General features: G+C 42.0%; 2 protein-coding genes across 3 annotated transcripts in view; one reads left to right on the forward strand and one right to left on the reverse strand.

The window, feature by feature from the left end:
* LOC117807326 (serine/threonine-protein kinase DCLK2-like) overlaps window positions 1-20,096 on the forward strand; it is a 33,098-nt gene extending 13,002 nt beyond the window's left edge. The window contains exons 4-16 of the mRNA XM_034676575.1: window positions 6,424-6,550; window positions 7,690-7,818; window positions 7,909-7,997; window positions 8,392-8,464; window positions 8,852-8,957; window positions 9,790-9,847; window positions 10,490-10,609; window positions 10,723-10,869; window positions 11,074-11,207; window positions 11,332-11,409; window positions 11,529-11,625; window positions 11,883-11,963; window positions 12,977-20,096. Coding sequence (XP_034532466.1) covers window positions 6,424-6,550; window positions 7,690-7,818; window positions 7,909-7,997; window positions 8,392-8,464; window positions 8,852-8,957; window positions 9,790-9,847; window positions 10,490-10,609; window positions 10,723-10,869; window positions 11,074-11,207; window positions 11,332-11,409; window positions 11,529-11,625; window positions 11,883-11,963; window positions 12,977-13,102 — 1,365 coding nt within the window. The 3' untranslated portion in view covers window positions 13,103-20,096. The remainder of the gene's footprint in view (window positions 1-6,423; window positions 6,551-7,689; window positions 7,819-7,908; window positions 7,998-8,391; window positions 8,465-8,851; window positions 8,958-9,789; window positions 9,848-10,489; window positions 10,610-10,722; window positions 10,870-11,073; window positions 11,208-11,331; window positions 11,410-11,528; window positions 11,626-11,882; window positions 11,964-12,976) is intronic.
* A 1,160-nt stretch (window positions 20,097-21,256) lies between these two features.
* The window catches only part of LOC117807273 (SH3 domain-containing protein 19-like), a 30,184-nt gene continuing 28,442 nt past the window's right edge, over window positions 21,257-22,998 (reverse strand). The window contains exon 17 of one of the 2 annotated variants that reach the window (XM_034676488.1): window positions 21,257-22,839. In XM_034676488.1, coding sequence (XP_034532379.1) covers window positions 22,729-22,839 — 111 coding nt within the window. In that variant the 3' untranslated portion in view covers window positions 21,257-22,728. The remainder of the gene's footprint in view (window positions 22,840-22,998) is intronic. The other variant, XM_034676489.1, reaches the window with a different exon arrangement.

A 22,998-nucleotide genomic window follows, 5' to 3' on the forward strand; every position in this document is an offset into this window, starting at 1 on the left:
CTGAAAAGTTTCTTCTTCGTTAGTTATTAGAGGTTAAAAAACGGGGTTTTACTTCCGGATTCACTTTGATTGACAGCCGCCTTAGAGAGAAACTCTGTAGGACCTTTGGACGGTACTCTGTGGCTTTCTTGTTGTATTGTGCTACTATCTCTGTGTTTACATGGAGCACTATTCTGATTATTAATAATTTAAAAGCCCACACAGAATAAAAATACTCAACATAAACACCCGAATATAAACAGACCCACAGTGAAGGGAGTTTCATTCAGTTGCAGAGCGGTGGTCAAATCTAAATCTGTCCTATTCTCAAACTGTTGCTAGCTTTTAAGACCCAAGATGGATAAACACTGAGTTCTGTCCTGAGTCAGTGACCATTGGTTGTTTACTACCTTTGCTAAGCATTGTGGGACACTTTGTTGAAAACACAACAAAACTAGCTACCCTGTGGACTTTTAAGGAAGCACTGAGTCTTTTTTTGGACACAGCTTCTGTCAGCTAACTGACTATTAGCAAGCTAGCTAGCTTTCTTTCTTTACTTAACCAGGTAAAAGACTCATTGAGATTTAAAACCTCTTTTTCAAGAGTGACCCGGCCAAGACGGCAGCACAAAATGCGTTACAACACAGAACAAGCACACAAAACAACACAAATAAGATACCGTCACAGTTTCACGTGGTTTCTCTAGCTAACCCTGAAGATTTCCTCCATGACGACCGTTTCCTTTAAAACTGAAGCCGTCTGTCTCTGGAGTCTAATCCATCCTCACAGACCTCTGTTGATCCCTCTTTTCTTCACCTGCTCCCGTCTTCTCTCTCTCTCTCTCTCTCTCTCTCTCTCTCTCTCTCTCTTCCCTCTCTCTGCCTTAATCTGGGACATTTTTCCACATGTTGTGTTTAATCCTGAAGACAGCTCTCAGACAGCCGTGTGTTTGTTTCTGAGCGCTCCTGAGGCGCTGCCAACGGCTAACGTGATTTGAATATTCCCAGCTGTCTGATCGTCACACACATGGGCGTCGCCACAATATAATTAGGGGGGGTCACGTCCCCCTCACCTTAAAAAAAAAGTTGTTTGGACCCCCCCACATTTGCCATCAAAAGTATTAGTGCATGACCGATCTACTTCAGCGTTCTTTCCCTTGCTTCACAATCAAATCCGTTCCATTTTTTCATTAGGGAGAATACCCATATCAATAGAAATCCACTCCGCGATTTCCTGGTTTCCTACACAGAGTCACTTCACAATCAAATCCGTTCCACTTTATCAGTAGGGGGGGATACCTATATCAATAGATATCCACTCCGCGTTTTCCTGGTTTCCTACACACAGCCGCACGCAACTACAAATGTCATAATGTCCGGCTTTTACTCAAGTTTTGTTTGACTGAGCTACAGACGGGAGATGGACATAAGGCGTTTTTTTTCGAAGAAAAGGAAAGTAAGTTAGAGTTGCCCAAGTTTTCCCTTCAGTGATCAATGATCAAACAGATAAGTCACGTTCTTCCATGGCCAAACACAGCCAGCATTTCTGATAAGAGTGTTAGCAGGCTACCACCCCGAGGCTGCAGGCTAGCTCGTCGGTCTCATCAGGCACCTTGCGCGGGAGCAGTGTTGCAGCAACTTTGTCACTATATTTAGCGAGTATTCAGACTCCTCTAGCGACTCTATTTTTAAAAAGCGACTGTCGACTAATCTAGAGAATTTTTCTGGTGTTATTGGAGACTATAGGAGACTCTAATGTGAAAGCACGTATTGTTATGCTCCTCTCAGTGAGCAGCGGGTGCTGCCGTGAGCCCCTCCTCCCTGTCTCAAAGCACTCACAGGCAGCCCAGTCTTCATGCAGCAGTGCCTCTCAGCTGCAGTCCGAGCAGGAGATGTTCAAGCCTTCACGACATCCAGACTGCATGTTAACCGCTCTGTAAAGGCGCTGTAACAGTTTTTCTATTGTCTCTTTTTGGTTCATTAGAACAAAAAAAAAAAGAAAAACATATTAAACTTATTAATTATTAATGTTAACGTCTCTGTGATTTGTTGTAGGCTCTTAAATGGACCATAAGCTTCAAAACTAAACCAAAGTTAAGAAAACTAAACTTATAAAAAATAGAATTAAAAAAAACAACAAAAAATATAATTTGAGGTAGCTGCCAGAGTATCTCTCCTCAGTCATTTTTGCCGGTCCTAGGCCCAGATAAAGGATGAAGGTTGGAATTGTGACGTTATAAAAACAAGAAATCGACAGAAGGAAGTTCATTTTTAGTTCTAAACATATTTAGAGTCTTTTTCACTCACTTTTTTTCTCTGTTGTGACCTTATTCCTCTCTCTGACAGCGTCCATTAAAAAAAGACTGACAATTTCTGAACTATCAAACTGCTCAGTCATGTCTTAGGGAGGTGGCCCATTGCTAATGTATCTTACATAATTATTAGGCTGCTATACTACCTGTGTATTTGATATGCTGATAACAGGACTTAGCTACATCACAGAAATCTTCATATTAACAATCTACATTAAGCTTATTTCAATTATCAATATGAAAGAATGCTCAATGCATCTCCATGTCTCCTGATAGGTGGTTGAGATTGAGAGTGAGTCAGAGGCAAGGGCACTATGCAGGGGCACTGGAGACAGCTCTGTTGCTGAGGTGAGTGCTGAAAGGTGTCAGGTAGTTAAGGAAAATGTCACATGACTTATTGGGAAGTTTAGTATTTTCAAAATCTTCTAAATCCCAGTGCATCAGTATATGTATAACAACTATTAAAAAGGCATAATCTAGCACACCTTAAGTTTACTGTGAAATTATGAAAATTAATAATGAAATGGAATGAATAGCCAATTTCATTCTTATTGTCATTTCTAGGAACAACAGTCATTAGATAGGGAAGAGGGAGAGGGAAATATTGAGAGCAAGAGAGAGAGAACGGCCCATTCTGATGGAGATGCAAGAGAGAGGGATGCTGAGAGAGACGAGGGTGAGAGGAGACAGTCTGAGAGAGACGAGGGTGAGAGGAGCTGGACTGAGAGAGACGAGGGGGAGAGGAGCTGGACTGAGAGAGACGAGGGTGTGAGGAGCTGGACTGAGAGAGACGAGAGTGTGAGGAGCTGGACTGAGAGAGACGAGGGTGAGAGGAGCTGGACTGAGAGAGACGAGGGTGAGAGGAGCTGGACTGAGAGAGACGAGGGTGAGAGGAGCTGGACTGAGAGAGACGAGGGTGAGAGGAGCTGGACTGAGAGAGACGAGGGTGAGAGGGGACAGTCTGAGAGAGATGAGGGTGAGAGGAGCTGGACTGAGAGAGACGAGGGTGAGAGGAGCCAGTCTGAGAGAGACAGGGGTGAGAGGAGCTGGACTGAGAGAGGCGAGGGTGAGAGGAGCCAGTCTGAGAGAAACAGGGGTGAGAGGAGCTGGACTGAGAGAGACGAGGGTGAGAGGAGCCAGTCTGAGAGAGACAGGGGTGAGAGGAGCTGGACTGAGAGAGACGAGGGTGAGAGGAGACAGTCTGAGAGAGACAAGGGTGAGAGGAGCTGGACTGAGAGAGACAAGGGTGAGAGGAGCCAGTCTGAGAGAGACGAGGGTGAGGGGAGCTGGACTGAGAGAGACGAGGGTGAGAGGAGCCAGTCTGTGAGAGACAAGGGTGAGAGGAGCTGGACTGAGAGAGACAAGGGTGAGAGGAGCTGGACTGAGAGAGACAAGGGTGAGAGGAGCTGGACTGAGAGAGACGAGGGTGAGGGGAGGCAGTCTGAGAGGGACGACAGAGAGGATGTGTTCTACATGCCAAATCAACCTGACCCAAGAGTCATCCCCCCCCAGCATCTGCTGAATAAGACTCTTACCTTTCAGGAAAAATGGTTTAGGGACTTTCCTTGGGTTCACTATGTGCCAAATGCAGGGGGGGTGTTTTGTTTCTATTGTAAAGAAGCATTCAAAAGGCAGGTAAGCCCCCTTGCTAAATGTGCTGATCTCGCCTTTGTGGTTTCTGGTTTTAAAAACTGGAAAAAAGCCATTGAGAAATTTCGAGCACATGAAAACAGTCACGCACACAAAGTTGCTATCACAACACACACACACCTTCACAGAAGCATTGAAACGCAGTTATCATCAGTGAAGATGCAGCAGCAAAGAGAGGCCAGATCATGCTTGCTGAAAATAATACAATCAGTTCGTTTCCTTGCTCGTCAGGGTCTAGCATTACGTGGACATGAGAGTAACAGGGGAAACTTTGATCAGCTACTAAAGCTTAGAGCAGAGGACGATGATGTGCTGAAGCGTTGGCTCAGTAAGCCCAGTAACCATTACACAAGCCCAGAAGTACAGAATGAGATGTTAAATATTATGGGCAACTCCATTCTGCGAAAAATATCAAAGGAAATACATGAGGTGTCCACACTCATGTACTCCATCATAATTGATGGAGTTCAAGATTTGTCTGGGAGTGAACAAGAGGCCATATGCCTACGTTATGTGGATAGTGATTTGCTACCTCATGAGGACTTTGTAGGCCTCTATCAAGTCTCCTCAACAACAGGGAAAGAGTTGGCTCGGATGGCAACTGATGTCCTCCTTCGACTGAACCTGCCCTTATCCTGCCTACGTGGGCAGAGCTATGATGGGGCAGCAAATATGGCAGGTCAAGCAAAAGGTGTTCAGGCAGTCATAAAAGAAACACAGCCTCTTGCTCTCTACGTTCATTGTGGTCCTCATTGCCTTAATCTGGTGACTCAGACAGTCTGTAGCTCCAGCACTATTGTGTCTGATGCGTTAGATTTGGTCCACAAACTTGGCACTCTGTACCATCTATCTGGAAAATACAAGACAATCTTTAAGGAGGTTGCCCAGTCAGAAGCAGGGAGTTTCAAAACTCTGAGGCCCCTCTGCCCCACACGATGGCTCATGAGGGTGGTAGCCATCCAGGCAGTTGTAGATCAATATGAAAAGATTTTGGTCAGTCTTGAGGAAATGGCACCTGGTTCCTCCGACACTTGCAAAACTGCAAGAGGGCTTCTGGAGAGGTTTCAGAAGGGGCACATCTTGCTTAGCCTTGTTATGGCCCTTGAAGTTTTAAAAGAACTTGAGTGTCTCAACCGCTCCCTTCAGAGCAAGACAGTGAGTGTCTCAGGGATGCTGGCTGCGGTTGATTGTGTGAAAAGCACAATTCAAGCGAAGAGATCAGATGAAACATTTCATCGTGTATATACCCGTGCCTGTGCTATGATACAGGAGTTGGACATTGAGGTTATCCAGACTCCTCACATCCGGAAACCCCCAAAGCGTTTCACAGGAAATGCACCTGCATTTAGACCCACTTCCCCTGAGGAGTTCTACAGAATAGAATTCTTCAGAATGTTGGATGCAGTTGAGGTCCAGTTGACGAAGCGTTTTGACCAGAGCAGCTTCCGTACACTAAACGAACTTGAAAGGGTCTTAATCACTGGAAAGGTGGAGGATGTTGTCAGTTCTTACCCTGAACTAGACCGGCATTCATTGGAGGTACAGCTGGCAATGTTTAAACTTCAGTATCCCTGCAGCAAAGTCAGTGAGGTAGTAGATACCCTGAGAGCTATGCTGCCAGAGGTCCGTGGTTTATTCACACAAGTAGAAGTGTTGGTTAGGCTTCTTCTTGTTGTGCCATGCTCCTCAGCAGAAGCAGAACGAAGTTTCAGTGCCTTGAGAAGGCTTAAGACATGGCTTCGCTCTTCCATGACTCAACAGCGTTTGAACAATGTGGCTGTTTGCCACATCCACCAAGACAAACTTGATCAAGTTGACATACAGGAGATTTGCCAGTCTTTTGTGTCTGCAAATGACAAAAGAGGTCACACTTTTGGAGCCTTTGTATGATCTTAGCTAAATACTTGTATCTACTAATACACATCACATCACCATGAAGGGCTAAAAGCCTTCTTTTGTGTTTCCGATGTGATGCAGAATCAGCAACAAACTGTGAGCATGTTGTGCTGTGTTCTTTGACCAAATAAATCTGCACAACAACTGTCTATGAGGCACACTATCTTTTCATCGCTTTTACCACAACGCTTCCTGTATTGCTCCCTTTTTTTTCAACTTCCAATCCTCATCTTTAGCTCTAATTAAATAGAGAATAAAGTGCCCAAAAAGTAGTCAGTGTCACTCCTCTGTGTATCACACCAGAACATAATAGTAGTCATTAATTGCAGACCATGCTGGCTCCAAGGAAACACAATGAAAGAGGTAGATAATTTTCAATCTAAAAACATGATAAAATGCACCAGAATGCAGGAAATTGCATCTACTTCTTTCAAAATTGTCTGTGGTCGGACCCCCAGACCCCCCGCAAAAATATGTCCCCCCCACATTCCAAATGCTGCTGACGCCCCTGGTCACACACACACGTTCACGTTCATGTCCCTGCAGGTTTAACCGAGGTGTTTGTGATTCGTGTGTTTTTTTCGTAGCTGACGTGTCTGCAGGATTTCTTCGGGGATGACGATGTGTTCATGGCGTGTGGGCCGGAGAAGTTTCGCTACGCTCAGGACGACTTCGTGCTCACGCACAGCACCAAAACACCGACTTTTGTAAACGGTAAGACGAGAACATTTAATCCTTTTCTTTCTTTCTTTCTTTCTTTCTTTCTTTCTTTCTTTCTTTCTTTCTTTCTTTCTTTCTTTCTTTCTTTCTTTCTTTCTTTCTTTCTTTTCCACATTTCAGTTTTACAATCAGTGTGAGCTGGATACAGGAAATGAAGACAACACAACTTTAGAAGATAAGAACAAACTGAAAAACATCAAAAAGAAACTTATCTTAGTGTTCATATAGAAGCTGAAGTTTGAAATCAGTGACTAAAAACACAGTGATGAAAATGTTTTAAACTTCCTAGCATCACTTGGATCAAATTTAACATTTCATCCTGAATAAAATGTGAGTTAATGATTCTTTCTTCAAATATTCTGAATTAAAAAACATGTTTTCACAGCCGCTTCAAGAAAGGGAAAGATGAGCCGTCATGCTTTTAAAGGACTCAACTGTGAAACCAAGAGAAGAGATACAAAAATACGTTTAGACTAACTGTAGATATATCACAAATCCACAGGGCCAAGAGAAAAATATTCATATTAAACCACAACTGTGAAAACCTGCTGGTTACTGAGAGTGTTCTTAGCCTCAAACAGCTAGCATAAAGGCTATCTCTGTGAGTAATCCCAGAAAAAGACCACAGACTGTATAATAAAGAGACGTAGTATCTGTGACGTATATTGGAAATGCTGAATACAACCTAACTTTGTACCAGCTAGTGTGAGATAAAGAGGCGGGCCTTTAGCCTCCTCGCTAACAGCTACAGTGTTCCTGCCTGTCAATCAAGTCAGCCACGCCCTTATTTGGGCAAAACCTGTCAGTTTAAAATCTTCAAAAATAACATTTTATAAAAAAAATTCACCCCGTACAGTGTTAGCTGATAGAGAAATGAGCTTATCAGACCTAAACTAATTTTTTGCAACAGGCTGTAAACATGTTTATTTCAGCTGTAAAGATCGTCTTCTTTGAATGGGTGTGTATGTGGTTTCTGGTGTTTCTGTAGCCAGCCTCTAGTGGACACTCGATGAACTGCAGTTTTTAGAACTTCTGCATTATAATAGTTCTTATTGTTATAACTCGATCTTTGTGAGATTTCTAAGAACAGAAGAAGTAAAGTAATTCAAACATCATGTTCCTCGTTGTCTCAGAGTGCCGAACCAAAACATCTCGCCCCGCAGTCCCTACAAAAACAACTCCCAAGTCTCCCAGCGGCTCAGGCTTCACCTCCTCCAGGACTCCCCCCAAAGGCCCGACCAGAACCAAGTCACCTGGTCCAGGTGAGACAGCGCCGCATTAAGAAAACCCTGAATTACTTTTCAATTTATCGATATCAGATAATGACTCCTCTCTCTCTCTCTCGTGTGCAGCCAATGAGGGCTCAGGATCTCAGTCAGCGGGGAAGTCAGCCAGGTCAAGCCCCTCCCCCACGAGCCCCGGGACTCGACGCAGCCTCAAGGTCAGGATTAGAGATGAATTGATTGTTTAATGATTGATCTGAGTCTTTCCCAGTCTGGGTTTTTGTGGATAAACTTTTTGGAAGCTCATTTTTTGGTTATTTTTATTTATTTTTGAAAGTTTTTATCGAACATCAGCGTACAAAACGTATTGAAATATTTCAGAGAATGTTCATTAAAATATCTGTACATCATTTTGGACTCATTAAGATTCAGATCATCTTTTTTAACATCCAAACTTAACTTTCTCTTTATGACCTCTGAAATCCATCCTTTTCCTTCATCCTTCTCTCTAAATGTTACATTTTCTTACTGCGTGCTCTACATTAATATTAAATCCTCATATAAACAACATTTATTTTGAAACAGGACATTTTCTCTCTCATGTCTCTGCAGGTCTCTCCTCGTCGAGCGTCCTCCACCGATGTAAACGGAGAGGCCGAGCAGCCGGACGACTCCGCCGTAGAAGGTTTGTCTTCTTCATGTTTTTATTTTAACATTTCAAAGTCTTTCTGATGAAGGTTGAACTGAACCGAGCAGGAACTCAAGACCTGATGTTCAGTCTGTTTAGTCCTGAAAGTCTCTATAAATATCCTTGACGCAGGAGGAGGTCAGAGTGGACTAAAAGGTTTGGAGGTTTGGGGAATAGTTTCTGAGTTTTTAAAAACAGACTCAATAAAAGGCAGAGGAGTCGCTATAAAAACACTGCGAGCGTCATGAGTCATCGTCTTCTTGAGAGCTGAGAGTGTTTGAGAGTAAAAACAGAAACAAGATCAGAAACCTGAGAGAGGGAGAAGCTGAGTGATGACCTCAAAGATGAAAGATTTAAAAAGCTCTCTTCTTCTTCTCTTCACAGTGAACGGTAACCGCTCCGTTTCGTCCTCCATCATCAACGAGAAGTACCAGGTGGGGAAAGTGATCGGGGATGGAAACTTCGCTGTAGTGAAAGAGTGTGTGGAAAGGTAAGAACACCAATGTTATATTTGAATTAAACAGATTTAACATTCAAAAAAAGAACTGTTGTAATATTTAAACGTACAAGGAAAGGAGAACGACAGGTCTGTTAGAGGGTTCTGCAAGAATTCAGAGATGTTACAATGTCATTTAGCAGACGCTTTTATCCAAAGCGACGTACGAACGAGAACAAGAACAACACAAGCAAAGATCTAGACAAGAGGAAACAAGATCAGTAAGAGGAACAAAGTGCTTCAAGTCCATTTGGGTGCAGGTACTGCCAAGCAGTGTAAAGGCAATGCACAAAGTAAACAAGGAACATCTACAATGAAGGAACCAAACCATTTAAGACCTTCATTATTATCATCAACAATTAACATCACCACAATAATGACCAAAGTACCAAGTGCTGGGTCACTCCAGACCTGAACACAGAGTCCCAGAGTAGAGCAGGACAGTGTGAGTCAACTGTAGCTGGAAGACATGATCTGCCACTGGGGACAACAGTGGAGACCAGTCTAGCTAAGTGCATAGTGCTTCCTAAAGAGCTGGGTCTTTAGCTGTCTTTTGAAAGTAGAGAGGGACTCTGAAGATCGAATGGAGTTGGACGATTCATTCCACCATTTAGGGGCAACAGAAGAGAAGAGTCCAGCTAGTGGTTTTGATTTTGAGGCCTTGTGTGCTGGAAGCACTAGGCGCCTTTTCAGAGGCTGAGCGTAGCGGGGCGAGAAGGGGTGTAGACCTGGATGAGGGGTTCCAGGTAAACTGGAGCGGTTTTGGTTAGATCAAAGCAGAAATTTGAAGCCTGCCATTTTAACTCTGTTTTATTTTGATTGGCAGGTCGACGGGACAAGAGTACGCTCTGAAGATTATCGACAAAGCTCGCTGCTGTGGGAAGGTAACGCTCTGACTACCTTCAAACTTTAGTGGAATAATAAAAACTGAGGGCCCAAAGTTCTGATTTCACATTTAACAGCCAAATTCCACCAGATCTGTGTTTGATCCGTCACAGCCCTAGGTCTGATAGGTTTCTATTCTAGTCAATGTGTTAACTTCCACTGGATCCACTCCGTTGCGTCCCAGCTGCATCTCTGATCCGGCAGGTCGGAGTCCTCCGGATCAGATACACAAGACTTCTATTTGTGCCGGATGCCGGAGCACGACGCATCAATCTCAACAGAGCAGATGGAGCGGGACAGGAAGTCAGGTTTCACCAAAACAAAATGAAAACATCCGGTTAATTTTCAGAATAAAACACTCTGTGTTATCACCAGATCGTATTTCACTTAACTACAACAACAAACCAAAGTCATGATGAGCGGAGCCAGGCCTGGAGTCAACAGGTCAGAGGTTTTCAGAGGACCAGAAAGACAACATGGATGAGGAGAGGAGGAGGAGGATCGGACACAGATCTGGTGGAAGACCGATGTAATCTCTGAGACGGTTGTGTTTGAAGGTTTTAAAAGGTGTTGCTGTCTTTCTGTATCTAAATTTAAATCAACATATGTCTGTGTGTGTGTGTGTGTGTGTGTGTGAACAGGAGCACCTGATAGAGAATGAAGTAGCGGTTCTGCGGAGGGTCCGACACCCGAGCATCATCGAGCTCATCGAGGTGGACGAAACTCCGAGTCAGCTCTTCCTCGTCATGGAGCTCGTCAAGGTTCTCCCTCTTTTTTTAACCTCCTTCCTTTCTTCTCCTTCTCCGTTAGTAAGCCGTCCAATCAGAATGAAAGAATCATTGTTTTTTATTTTTTGTTGCTCCGCCTCCTTCAGGGCGGCGACCTGTTCGACGCCATAACCTCGTCCACCAAATACAGCGAGCGCGACGCCAGCGCCATGGTGTTCAACCTGGCCGGAGCCATCAAGTACCTGCACCGCATGAACATCGTCCACCGAGACATCAAACCTGAGAACCTGCTGGTACACACACACACACACACACACACACACACACACACACACACACACACACACACACACACACACACACACATAGATACATATTAACTAACTTAAATGTAAACGTTGTTTTTAAAGGTACAGTAAGTGACGTTCACCAGCATCCTTAATCCCCTGCTTTGTGCTGATGTGTGTATCTAAGGTGTGTATCTGCGTGTCCTGCAGGTGTGTGAGTATCCAGACGGCACCAAGTCTCTGAAGCTCGGTGACTTCGGTTTGGCAACAGTGGTGGAGGGACCTCTGTACACGGTGTGCGGCACGCCAACGTACGTGGCGCCGGAAATCATCGCCGAGACCGGGTGAGGAGGAACTTCAGACCAGGATCTGAGTGGAACTGTGAACTGACACTTGTGTTAAACTGATGTGTACATGTGTGTGTGTGTGTGTGTGTGTGTGTGTGTGTGTGTGTGTGTGTGTGTGTAGTTATGGTCTGAAGGTAGATATTTGGGCAGCTGGAGTGATCACGTACATCCTGCTGTGTGGATTCCCTCCGTTTCGAAGGTCGGTTTTCACAAACATCAACATTTTAAATTTGTTGAATGTTTATATTTTATGTCTTTGGTTGATAAACAGGAAGTCTACACATTAGTCATTGCTCCTCCCTCCTCTCCCTCCCTCAGTGAGAACAACGTGCAGGAGGAGTTGTTCGATCAGATCCTCCGAGGGAAGCTGGAGTTCCCGTCTCCAGACTGGGACACGATCAGCCTGCCCGCTAAGGTAACGCTCACTTGGATTCTTAACTTCCTGTTGCGGTGGATATTGAACATTTTGACATTATCGATTAGTCTGCTCGATGACAAACCTTTGTTTTGTGCTCTTAAGTTAATATTATGTAACATGTGTTGACAGATTCTCTGGTTAAAGACTTTAGTAAACTGTAGTTGATGCTGATTGGCTCTTATCCCAGTGTGTGAATGTGACATGTAACGTATATAAACACAGTCCATTGAACAGTCACATGACCTCCTCCCTAGATGCTGATTAGTCAGATGCTGCAGGTGAACGTAGACACTCGCTTCACTGCCGAGGAGGTCCTGTCACACCCCTGGGTCACGGTAAGAGAAAGCACACACACACATACACACACACACACACGCACACACACTTTCTTTTACATTTATTTGTTTGTTTTTCTCTTTTTTTTTTTCTCTCTTTTCTTTTTTGTATTTTTCATTGTTCTCACTTTTTCCCGTCTTCATTTCTTTTTATTTTTTTATTTTTTTAACTTTACTTTTTTTTAAATTTGATTGTACCTTTTTTTCTTGGCTACGTTTTCATCTTTTCTTTCCTTTTGTCGCCTTGTTTTTCTTCCTTCATTTGTTGTTATTATTTTCTCTCTTTCTTTTATTCTACATTTTTTATTTTTCTTTCTTTTTACTTTGTTTCTTTTTCCCTATATTTTAGTCACTTCTTTCTTTTTCCCTTTCTTTAACATCATTTCTTTTTTTTTTCTCTCTTTTTCACTTTCTCTCTTTTCTGTTATGTACCTTCCATTGTTCGTTTTTCTCGTCTTTTTTTTTTATTATTTGACAGTTTTTAAAAAAAATGTAATTGTCTTTTTTGAATTATCTGAATTATGTGTAGAAACTTGCATTCTCGCTAATGCCCATTAGGGGGCGACTCCTCTTGTTGCTAAAAGAAGTCTGAAAGGTGGAAATGATCCCCAGTCCTTAGCTGTATTTCTTCAGTCATGACTCTGAAGTCTCGTGGTTTGTTCCATTCAGAGTCAATAAAAGCTAACGTCAAAGTTGTTAGCATTCACTTAAACAACAAGACACGAGGGAGTGTCCTGTTCGTCATGAATTACAGACGCAGCTTGTCGATCTAGTGCGTGCTAGCATTAGCCGATAACTGAGTTCTGGATGGGTCCTCACTCCTCTTTGTCCACATATGGTCACTTCCAGCTCTAAAAGTCAGGATGAGGACCACCAAATGCTGAACCCAAGTTGGTCAAATTATTGTTTTCAAGCCTGCAGCTACAGCTCAAGTTTCTTTGGTCAATATCTGTTCACGTAAATCCAAATTACTCTCAAACTAAATCTTGGTTTTGATTTTTGTGTTTCTTAAGGATGAGGCTCCCGCCGACTCCAACACTGTGAGCAGCAACGAAGACCAAACCGGTGGAGACGCACCGGAACCAGAGCCGGACTCCCCAATACTGGAAACCAAACAAATTCCGTCACCTCTCGTCTGAAACAAATCCTCGTTCGACAACTGGAAACACAACAGATCCCTGGAAATCCACAAAGCCCCCCTTAATCTGGTGGATACTCGTCCCAGAATCCAAACAAGTTCCCTCTTGTTCTTCTGAACCAGATCCAATCATGTGGTATCTACTAGAATCCAATCAAATCCCCTTACCAATGTTCTTCTACCGGAAACCAAACCAGTTCTATGATTTCTGGTTTGAACCACTTCCCAAGTCATATACCAAAACCTGAACAAGGTTCCCCCGATGTAGGGTAAATCCAATCCAATGGAAACTAAACAAGTTCCTATTAATAGAACACAATCAAACACCCAGACCTGGTCTAGAACAAGCCCAGTTTAATCCTCTGCAATTTACTCACCACTGGTGTCTCATTGCTTCTGGACACTGGACCAGTTCCTTGGTGTGGGGTCAGTGCTTGAAATCTGGTCCAAACTTCATTCTAATGTGTGACTAAAAGTTCCCAACCAAACAAGTCCCCAAACACAGTTCCTTTAAAGAACCTTCCCATACATCTGGTCTGGTCTACATCTGTATTCACTGGAAACAAAATGTTAGTACCTGAAGTCCAGAGCCAGTCTGGTTTCATCCCCAGGAACCCAAACAAGTCCAGTAACTCTGGTCTGGACTTTCTTCTGATTTAGAGGAAACCAAAAAAGTTCATTGGATGTAGTCAAGAAGATGTTCCTCAAACAAACCTTTAGTCCAGAATCATGCTTGTGTCTGAAAACCAAACCAGTCCCCATATCTCTGTTCCAGAAGTGGTTCCATTCAGTTAACTAAGAACCAAACAAGTCCAATGCCACCAAATACCGTCCCATACACCCGCCTGAAATCAACAGGGTTTCATCCACTGGGAAAAAAATGTCTGGTCTAGAAGAAGTCCTCTTCTGTCAACTGGATCCAAACAAGTTCCCTCACACAGGGTCAAGATTCTTACAGTCCTCTCACTTTTCTGAATTAACTGGAAGTCCAGCACTTCTGGTCTACAGCCAGTTAGTGAAACCAGTTCTGCGTCTCTGACCTGGACTCTGCTCTCCACTTTTTGATTCACTGGGAAGTCCCCCCTTTCTCAGTTTAGAGACGTTTTTAATCCACTGAAATCTGAGCAGGACTCCTCGTCTTCAGTTACCTCTCTACTGGAAACAATCAAGTGATGCATCATTATTTGTATGTCCTGGAAGCTGTCCTCGTCTCTGGTCTGGACCCGCGTTCAACCTGCTGAGGACCTTTAAAGTCTCATCTCTGCTGCTGTACTGGAAAGTATTCAGACCGTCTTTTATGAGCCCCGTTTAACATCTGTGAGACCGTCTATCGCTCTATCAGAGGAGTCCTGTTTCCTGTTCTCTAATGAAGGCACCTCACTGCTGCTTTAAAGACACTCTGCATCAGAACCAGGACACCATGAGGGTGCTGTAGGACATCCTGTTCTATCACTCAGCGTTCCCCTGTAAAGGCCCTCACCTCGGGTCTAAACGATAAACTAAGAGGCTTTGATAAAGGCCTCAACCACTTTAGGGATTTAACCATGTGACTCACGAACAAACGGTCCCTCCGGTTTAGGGATTATTTCCTCTGAAGTCCCGCCTCACAGGGATCAGGATGTCTTCCACTTGTTCTGGGAAACATCCCATTTCTCCTGCCTTTCACTCTCCAGCTCTCTCCGTCCACAGACCGGAAGGACGTTTGTCTTTTCTTCAATCCGACATGTCCCAGAAGACGTTTGAGTTTTGTGCCTGTTTACGCTGATGATGGTTCCTCCCCTAAATCTCAGCTGTTTCCTTTCCTAGGTTCCTCAGTACGAGTCGTTGGCTGTACAGACCGACGGGACTCATTGTTTTGGGGGTTTTAGAGGTTTTTGGAAAGAATGAGAATGATATTAGAGATTGGTTTGACATTTGGTGAAATATCCTGCTGACTAAGAGTTGGATAGAAAACCACTACACTTAACTTTACAGGCACTTAAAGCTTAGAGCCTGAGCTGGAGGCCATTAGCCTAGCTTGTCTAGCACAGCGGGTCAGGCTAAAAAAGAAGAGGGAGAAGTAGATTACCTTGTTATATCCAAGGTTAAAGGTCCTTTCGTCTACTACTTTAGTCATCCTCCAGTTCAGCAGCCCTGAGAATGTGGGCGCTGACTTGAGAACAGGACTAACACTTTAGTCCAGAGCTTGATCCATAAGGCAACTGGACTGGTAGAAATTCTTGAAGACGTTTCACCTCTCCTCCAAAAGGCTTCTTCAGTTCTGACCAGACTGCAGGGAACATTGGTGAAACCAAACAACCTGGTGGTGGACTAAGACACCATTTGTCTCCTACATACAACGCTGTTTTGAATTCTCTGTCAAAACAAGTAAGACCATACTCACACCAGAGACCACGTGACTCTAACGACTCACAGCTGACCCATCAACTTAACGACTGTCAGGGACTAGACTAACGACTGTCAGGAACTAGACTTACGACTGTCAGGGACTAGACTAACGACTGTCAGGGACTAGACTAACGACTGTCAGGAACTAGACTAACGACTGTCAGGAACTAGACTAACGACTGTCAGGGACTAGGCTAACGACTGTCAGGAACTAGACTTACGACTGTCAGGGACTAGACTAACGACTGTCAGGGACTAGACTAACGACTGTCAGGAACTAGACTAACGACTGTCAGGGACTAGGCTAACGACTCACAGCTGACCCATCAACTTAACGACTGTCATGGACTAGACTAACGACTGTCAGGAACTAGGCTAACGACTGTCAGGGACTAGACTAACGACTGTCAGGAACTAGACTAACGACTCACAGCTGACCCATCAACTTAATGACTGTCAGGAACTAGACTAACAACTGTCAGGGACTAGGCTAACGACCCCACTTAGGACCCCTTTTTGACTCCTGGACACACCCAGGACTGTTAGTGGCTTATATCTTCGAGCTCTTCCTCAGTCTGGTCAGAACTGAAGAAGCCTTTGGGAGGAGAGGTGAAAAGTCTTCAAGAATTTCTTCCAGTCCAGTTGCCTTACGGATCCAGCTTTGGATTACCATGACCTGGATGACTGAGAACCTTCACAGACAGCAACACTTTAGCTTTCATTACCACTCACAGACATGCTGATGTGACTGGCTGCAACATTTCAAGACTTGCTTCCTTCAGTTTGGGGTCAGATTCTGGATCTGGAAGTGTAGTGTATTTGCGTTGGTTCTCCTGGAGCGCTCGCCATGTTTGTTTTGGTGTTTTTCCGCCTCTGCAGAAAAATAATTTCTGTTTTGTTTTTGGTAAAAACCAACAAAAACCCTCAAAACAATGAGCCTTGTTTTCCTCACACTCCACAGAAGGACACTTCCTCCAAACCAACTACCATCCTCTCCCTGTTTCCCAGACTTTGTACTGTAACTCAAATAAACTGAGTAACTTCCAAACCTCACATTTTAAGAACAATCTCAACGAACCTTTCGAGGTTTCTTCTTGCAGTATGACTGAGTCAAAGGGGGTGCGTTCAGTCCAAACCCTGAGCCCCCCCCCCACCTCGCCTCCCGCCTGCAGTTTAACGGAGGATCAAACATGTTGTACATACTGTAAATATCACTCTGTCTGTTGGTGTTTGTTTGTGTGAGTCAGTCGTGAAGTAGGGAAACAGTAGCAGAAAAAAATACTTCAATGAAAAGAATCTCATCGTAGACGATCGTAGACGATGTGTCAACACAAAAAAAACTTTTCCTAAAGATTTTCATGACAAAAAAAAAAGATTTTCCACGCCGACATTGAAACATTTTGACATTTAAAATGTGTTTTCACCGGAAACTTCCTCTAGAAAGGCAGAAAAAACAGAATCAAGGTTTTTAAAGGAAACTGTAACGAAAGAGTTCTCACCTTTGAGTCCAGGTCCTGATGGATTTGGTAGCAAATGTTGTTTGGCGTGCTATGGATCTCTTTCCTTATATGGTCATGTGTCTGGGATGTGACATAGTGGGTCATCTACCAATCATATCGCTCCATCCACCATCATGTTGTCCGTAGATGTAACTGGTTATAAGCATCACTTAAGGAAACGTGTGTGTGTGTAAATAAGTGTGTGAGGATGTTTGATTTCACAACGTTAATGTTTAACTTAAAACCATGAACAGTGGGAAACATGAGGTCCAGGATGTGTGTGTGTAAGTGTGTGTGTTGAAGTGTGTGTGCCTGCATTAAGGAGAAGGGGTCTTTTTTTTAATACTTGAAAAGTGTCAGATGTCTTTGAGTAATTCATTGACCTGATGATGTGTTTATGACCTTACCTTGACCTTTGAACTTAGCACGACCTTTCCATGGCCTTGACCTTTGGGCTCGAGCCACTGATGAAGAGTTTGGCGGGGATGTTTGGCGGAGACATGCTACAGAGTTAGCAAAAATACCTTTGAAAAAATACAACTGGTTTTGTCAAATTAAGGAAAAATTGCAAAACAATTGGTCACAAAATAATCAGAATTGTTCAGATTTAAGATTTTCTCCTCTTTTGCTACACTGACAATATTACCTTGCTATTTACAGTGAAGCTGAGACTCACCAGAATCAGATGAATGAGACATCATGATGTTTCAGGAAATTTAAGACCCACTGATTCAAAGAAATTACAAGGAAATCAGGGTCTGTTTCAGTGAAGTAAGCCAGATCAGAGCCTGTGTGTAACTTACTATTAACAGTGAAGCTGAGACTCACCAGAATCAGATGAATGAGACATCATGATGTTTCAGGAAATTTAAGACTCACTGATTCAAAGATGTTACAAGAAAATCTGTATCTTTCTCGGGTCCTTATCGCTGATTTTAAGCCAGAGTGAAGCCTCTTTGTGACTTACTATTTACAGTGAAGCTGAGACTCACCTGGAATCAGATAAATGAGACATCATGATATTTCAGCAAACTTAAGACCCACTGATTCAAAGAAATCACAAGAAAATCAGGGTCTGTTTTGCTGAAGTATGCCAGAGTGGAGCTTCTGTGTAACTTACTATTAACAGTGAAGCTGAGACTCACCAGAATCAGACGAATGAGACATCATGATATTTCAGGAAACTTAAGACCCACTGATTCAAAGAAATAACAGAGAAATCTTATTTTCTTGGGTCTTTTTTTTGCTGAAGTATGCCAGAGTGGAGCTTCTGTGTAACTTACCATTTACAGTAAAGCTGAGACTCACCAGAATCAGATAAATGAGACATCATGATGTTTCAGCAAAATTTATGACCCACTGATTCCAGGAAATTACAAGGAAATCAGGGTCCGTTTCGGTGAAGTGAGCCAGATTGCAGCCTCTGTGTGACTTACTATTTACAGTGAAGCTGAGACTCACCAGAATCAGATGAATAAGATATGATATTTCAGGAAATTTAGGACCCACTGATTCCATGAAATTACAAGGAAATTAGGGTCTTTTTTGTGTCTGCAAAGCTGAAGTATGCCAGAGTGGAGCCTCTGTGTAACTTAATATTACAGTGAAGCTGAGACTCACCAGAAACAGATGAATGACACGACATATTTCAGCAAACTTAAGACCAACTGATTCCAAGAAATTACAAGGAAATCAGGGTCTGTTTCGGTGAAGTAACTCTGTGTAACTTACTATTTCCAGTGAAGCTGAGACTCACCAGAAGCAGATGAACGAGCACTTCACTAGGAGACATCACAAACCCATAAACGATGGTGTTTTTGCAGACGTTAATAAATCAAAGTGGTTGCTGTGCTCACGCTAATTATATTAACATCAAAGTATCATCGACATATCGTACCATCCCACCAGATTCAGTTCCTTTTCAGAACTCTTCAAATCGGTGGCTTGACCTTTGACCTTCTATGCCTGCTCTGAACCCAGTCGTCTTAATTCTTTTCTCTTTGCTTTAAACCAAAAGGAGCCTTCTGTTCATGCTGTTAGCGGAGCAGCCACACCCGGGTCAACCAGATACTGAAATCCTTCCATCGAGTTGAAATGTTTACTGTTTTTTTTTTGTGTCGTTACAATCATCAGTGACGTTAGAATGGGTTTATATGTTTTATGTCATTGTGAAAGCACTTTCTGAAACACTTCTGGACCAACTTTTCATGGATTTCTCACAGAAACTTTACCTTTAGTTAATGTTGAGTAACTCCCTTTTTTAGGGACTGTAGTTGGAGGAAGCAGTACCTTTGATTGGATGCAATGGTTACTTAGATTTTGCCATCTAACATTGAAATTTAAAGTGTGAAGGACCAAATATTCAGAAAAGATAGTCAAATTATTAACGCATTTTTAAAGGAAACCCTTTAACGCCCTTAAACTGCGACTTTGTTTTATGACCTTGAACGCACCGTTCATTTACAGTTCAATGGAGTTAAGTGAGCATTTTTAAGACAATCCATCCGGTTCAGCTGTTTCTAATAAAACTTGATGCAAGCGTTGGATTTCAGAGCGATGTGACCCGGTGTGGCTGCAGGTTTTAGGCCCTCGGTGTGTTTCTCCAATGCAGTGTCAGTGTGTGTGTGTGTGTGTGTGTGTGTGTGTGTGTGTGTGTGCGTGTAATCATTTCACATCATGCCTCATTTTAGACTTCTTTGAATAAGTAGTTAAATAAGAAATTTAGAAACAAACTGGACTCGTTTTCCTGAATTAAATCTCTACATTAGTTCAGTCGTTAGAAAAGAACATTACCAAAAACATTCTTTAAATCGTCCCTGAAAAAATAAAGAAAACACACGATAAGTATTTGAAAATGTTAAAGAAGTGAATCTGTTTGAGACCATTTTAGGAAAACGAGTCCAGTGCTGAAGAGGAGGGAGAGTGGGGAACAAACAGTGTTTTGAGAACATGTTGTAGACATGTTTTAATGCTAACAATGATCTGTAATGTGACGTGTGTTAAAATGAAACATGTATGTTTGTCAGGATCAGAGTGCCAATGTTAAAAACTCTGGTTTGGAATGAAAAATGAATTCAACTGTGAAAATAAAAACTGATGCAGTGGCGTCAAGTTAACATGTTGTGGTTTTATAATTGTGTTGACTGTACTTAAAATTATTTTCAAAAATTAAAAAAATTTATTAACAGCTGAATCATAAAACATGGACTGGTCAGAGGTTGAAAGTTAAGGCTTTTTCTTAATAAAAACAAAATTGGAGACATTAAAATAAAAAATGTAATTCAAATAGACATACATTCATTTTTGTTATTTTTTTGGACCTAAATTAAGTATTTTTTTTAAAAGAATAGATATATATTTATTCACTGGCTAAGAAGCAAAAAAAATGTTTTAGTTAAAAAAACATTTTTCATTTTTTTATTTTTCGAGGAAAACATAATATATGGGTAAGTGCAAGAAACGGATGTTTTTCTTGTTAGAAGGTTATTTTTTATAATAACACAAATATTCATTAAAGGGATTAAAAGGCAAAAAACTTAATTTTAAATTTCAAAGAAACAGATTTTTATTTTTGTTAGTTTTTTCTTTCTATATAACATTATTCTTCAAGGAAAAAAGAGATTAATTTAGGGATTAAAAACAAAAAAAATACAATTTGAAAATTTAACCAACAATTTTTTTTATTTTTGTTAATGTTTTTCTTTCTATATCACGTTATTTTTCAAGGAATACAGCTGTTAATTTATGATTAAAAAGCAAGAAACGGACGTTTAATTATTATAAATTTTTTATTAAGTTGTTTTTTCATTAATACAGCAATTGATTTTCATCCTAAATAAAGTTATTTTTCAAGGAATATTAATTTAGGAAAAAAGTAAAAAAATGTAATTTTTAAAGCACAAACCCTACCAAATTTATAATTCACTTATTAAAAGGGAGCTGGTGGAATTTTTAAGTTAGCTATATATAATGCTAATATCTTTATGACCTAAAAGATCGACTCTTAGTGCAACTATTTATAAAATATTTGGTGTTTGAAGCAGACAAAAGCTTTTTTAAAAAACATTTCTAACAGAAAATATCACAAAATGAAACATTTGACTGTAAAATGAAAGAAGAACTGAAGAGATCAGAAGTGTCACTTTGTCCACAGGGGGGCGCCAAAAACTACACAAACCTGAAGTTCCTCCCTGGAGCATGAAAGTCAAAATTAAAGACTACAAAAGAAACATTTCAGAATCTTTGAAACAAAAATGACGACTCCTCTGTTTCAGAAAAATCTCAGTTTATTAAAAAGTGGGAATGTTCGGTTAAACATAAAACATCTCTTTGAGTGTCTTTCTCACAAACACAGATTAGTGTTACGGTCAGACACACACACACACACACACACACACACACACACACACACACACACACACAGAGGAACAGTTTCAGGCGATGAGCACGACTCTATATTCAGTCTTGTAGTGTGAGATGCTGTTTTAGAGATGAACTACAAAATAAAAGACCGGAAAAAAGGAAAACAACATTTTGAAAAAGTAAATTTTTTTAAAACTAAAACAGTGAAAATAAAGCGCGGTACGAAATATCGTCTTTCAAAGCTGCTGAACTTCAGAGAACAGGAACGAATTGGAGTGTAAAATCAGCTTCCCTCTTCTGTCGTGAGGCGTTCAGGGTCACATCGAGCGGCTCAGTCTTCTCAGATTTAAGTTTCTGTAGTTTTGAGTCGTGTGAAAACGATGCTTAACACTAATCCTGATAACTGGACTCTTGTCTGAAGCGTTGTCTGAAGCGTACGACCTCCTTCGTTAGAGTCAAAATGACGCGCTGACGACGAGCCTGTCCCTCTGAAACTCTTTGGACGTGATCCGCAGTGATTCAACCGATTTCTTCAGAGCAGGTAAAATCAGCTCTCGTGTTCTCTGTGCAAAAACATGACGACGCTTTAATCTCACGGGAATGTAAAACGTTTCTTCTTCTTTAAGAACTTTTATCGGCAAAAGAGTGCAACGAAGAATAACGTAAGAAAAGCTACAGGTTCCTAAAGTGTCTTAAAAAGCATTCTGGGATTCGATGGTGACTAAACTTTCACGTACTTTCCTTTCCAACGTGACGAAAACGTATTTACATGAAGAAAACAAAAAACAGGCAGCTTCCAATTACCGCCGAAAACCCAGGACCCTTTCAGAATAAAGCTCCTCATCTAACCTCATCGTCTTCTCGACTTCCTCCTCTGGAAGATCTCGTCTTGCTTGTTTCATTCCTAACGATCCGTTTCAACTCCCAATGATCCAAGTGTGAAAGCACCCTTAGAGCTCCCCCTACAGGCCAGCTGCTGTAAGGTCATAAAGAATAAAGCCTGCTGTCTACATTGAGAACTGCAGGTTTACACCCTGTCATACAAAACCACATCAAACTGTTCTTAAAAGCTGCAGGAGCTCCAGGACTCTGGTTTCAGGACAGTTCTCAGGTGAGTCCAGAATAAGGAGCCAGTCCAGGTGGGATAGCGTCTTCAGTCTGCCTCCGCCTCTAAGGCAGCAAACACTTCCTGTTTCTCTCGTTTAGGCACCATAAAAAACAAACAAAGTTCTTGGACAGTTTTTATAAAGTGTGTGAAACTCTGGACCAGGTCCATGTGCAGGTCCAGGTGAACCCACACCCCAGACTCTCTGTGACGCCCAGACCGGTGCAGAAAGAACAAACCCACCTGTTCACAGAGAGAGCTTCTCTTTCTTCATCAGAGAAGAAGGGAAATGTAGTTCTTAGGCACGATCCCTCGCTTACCGCCTGCAACTCCCAGAATCCACTGCTCATCCACGGACTCCACCTGAGTGATGATGTCACCGACCTGCAGGAGGACAGAGTGGTTTTTGTTTCAAGAGTTCAGCACCAGCTTAAAGTTTTCTGATAATGTTTTCTGTTTAAGTAATTTTATTTCATTCATGTTTTGGAAAAGTCAGAAAAAAAATAAGTCAGTAAATGATAAATAATTAAAAAAATAAAATAT

The sequence above is a fragment of the Notolabrus celidotus genome, chromosome 23 (assembly GCF_009762535.1).
Source record: "Notolabrus celidotus isolate fNotCel1 chromosome 23, fNotCel1.pri, whole genome shotgun sequence".
Taxonomy (NCBI): domain Eukaryota; kingdom Metazoa; phylum Chordata; class Actinopteri; order Labriformes; family Labridae; genus Notolabrus; species Notolabrus celidotus.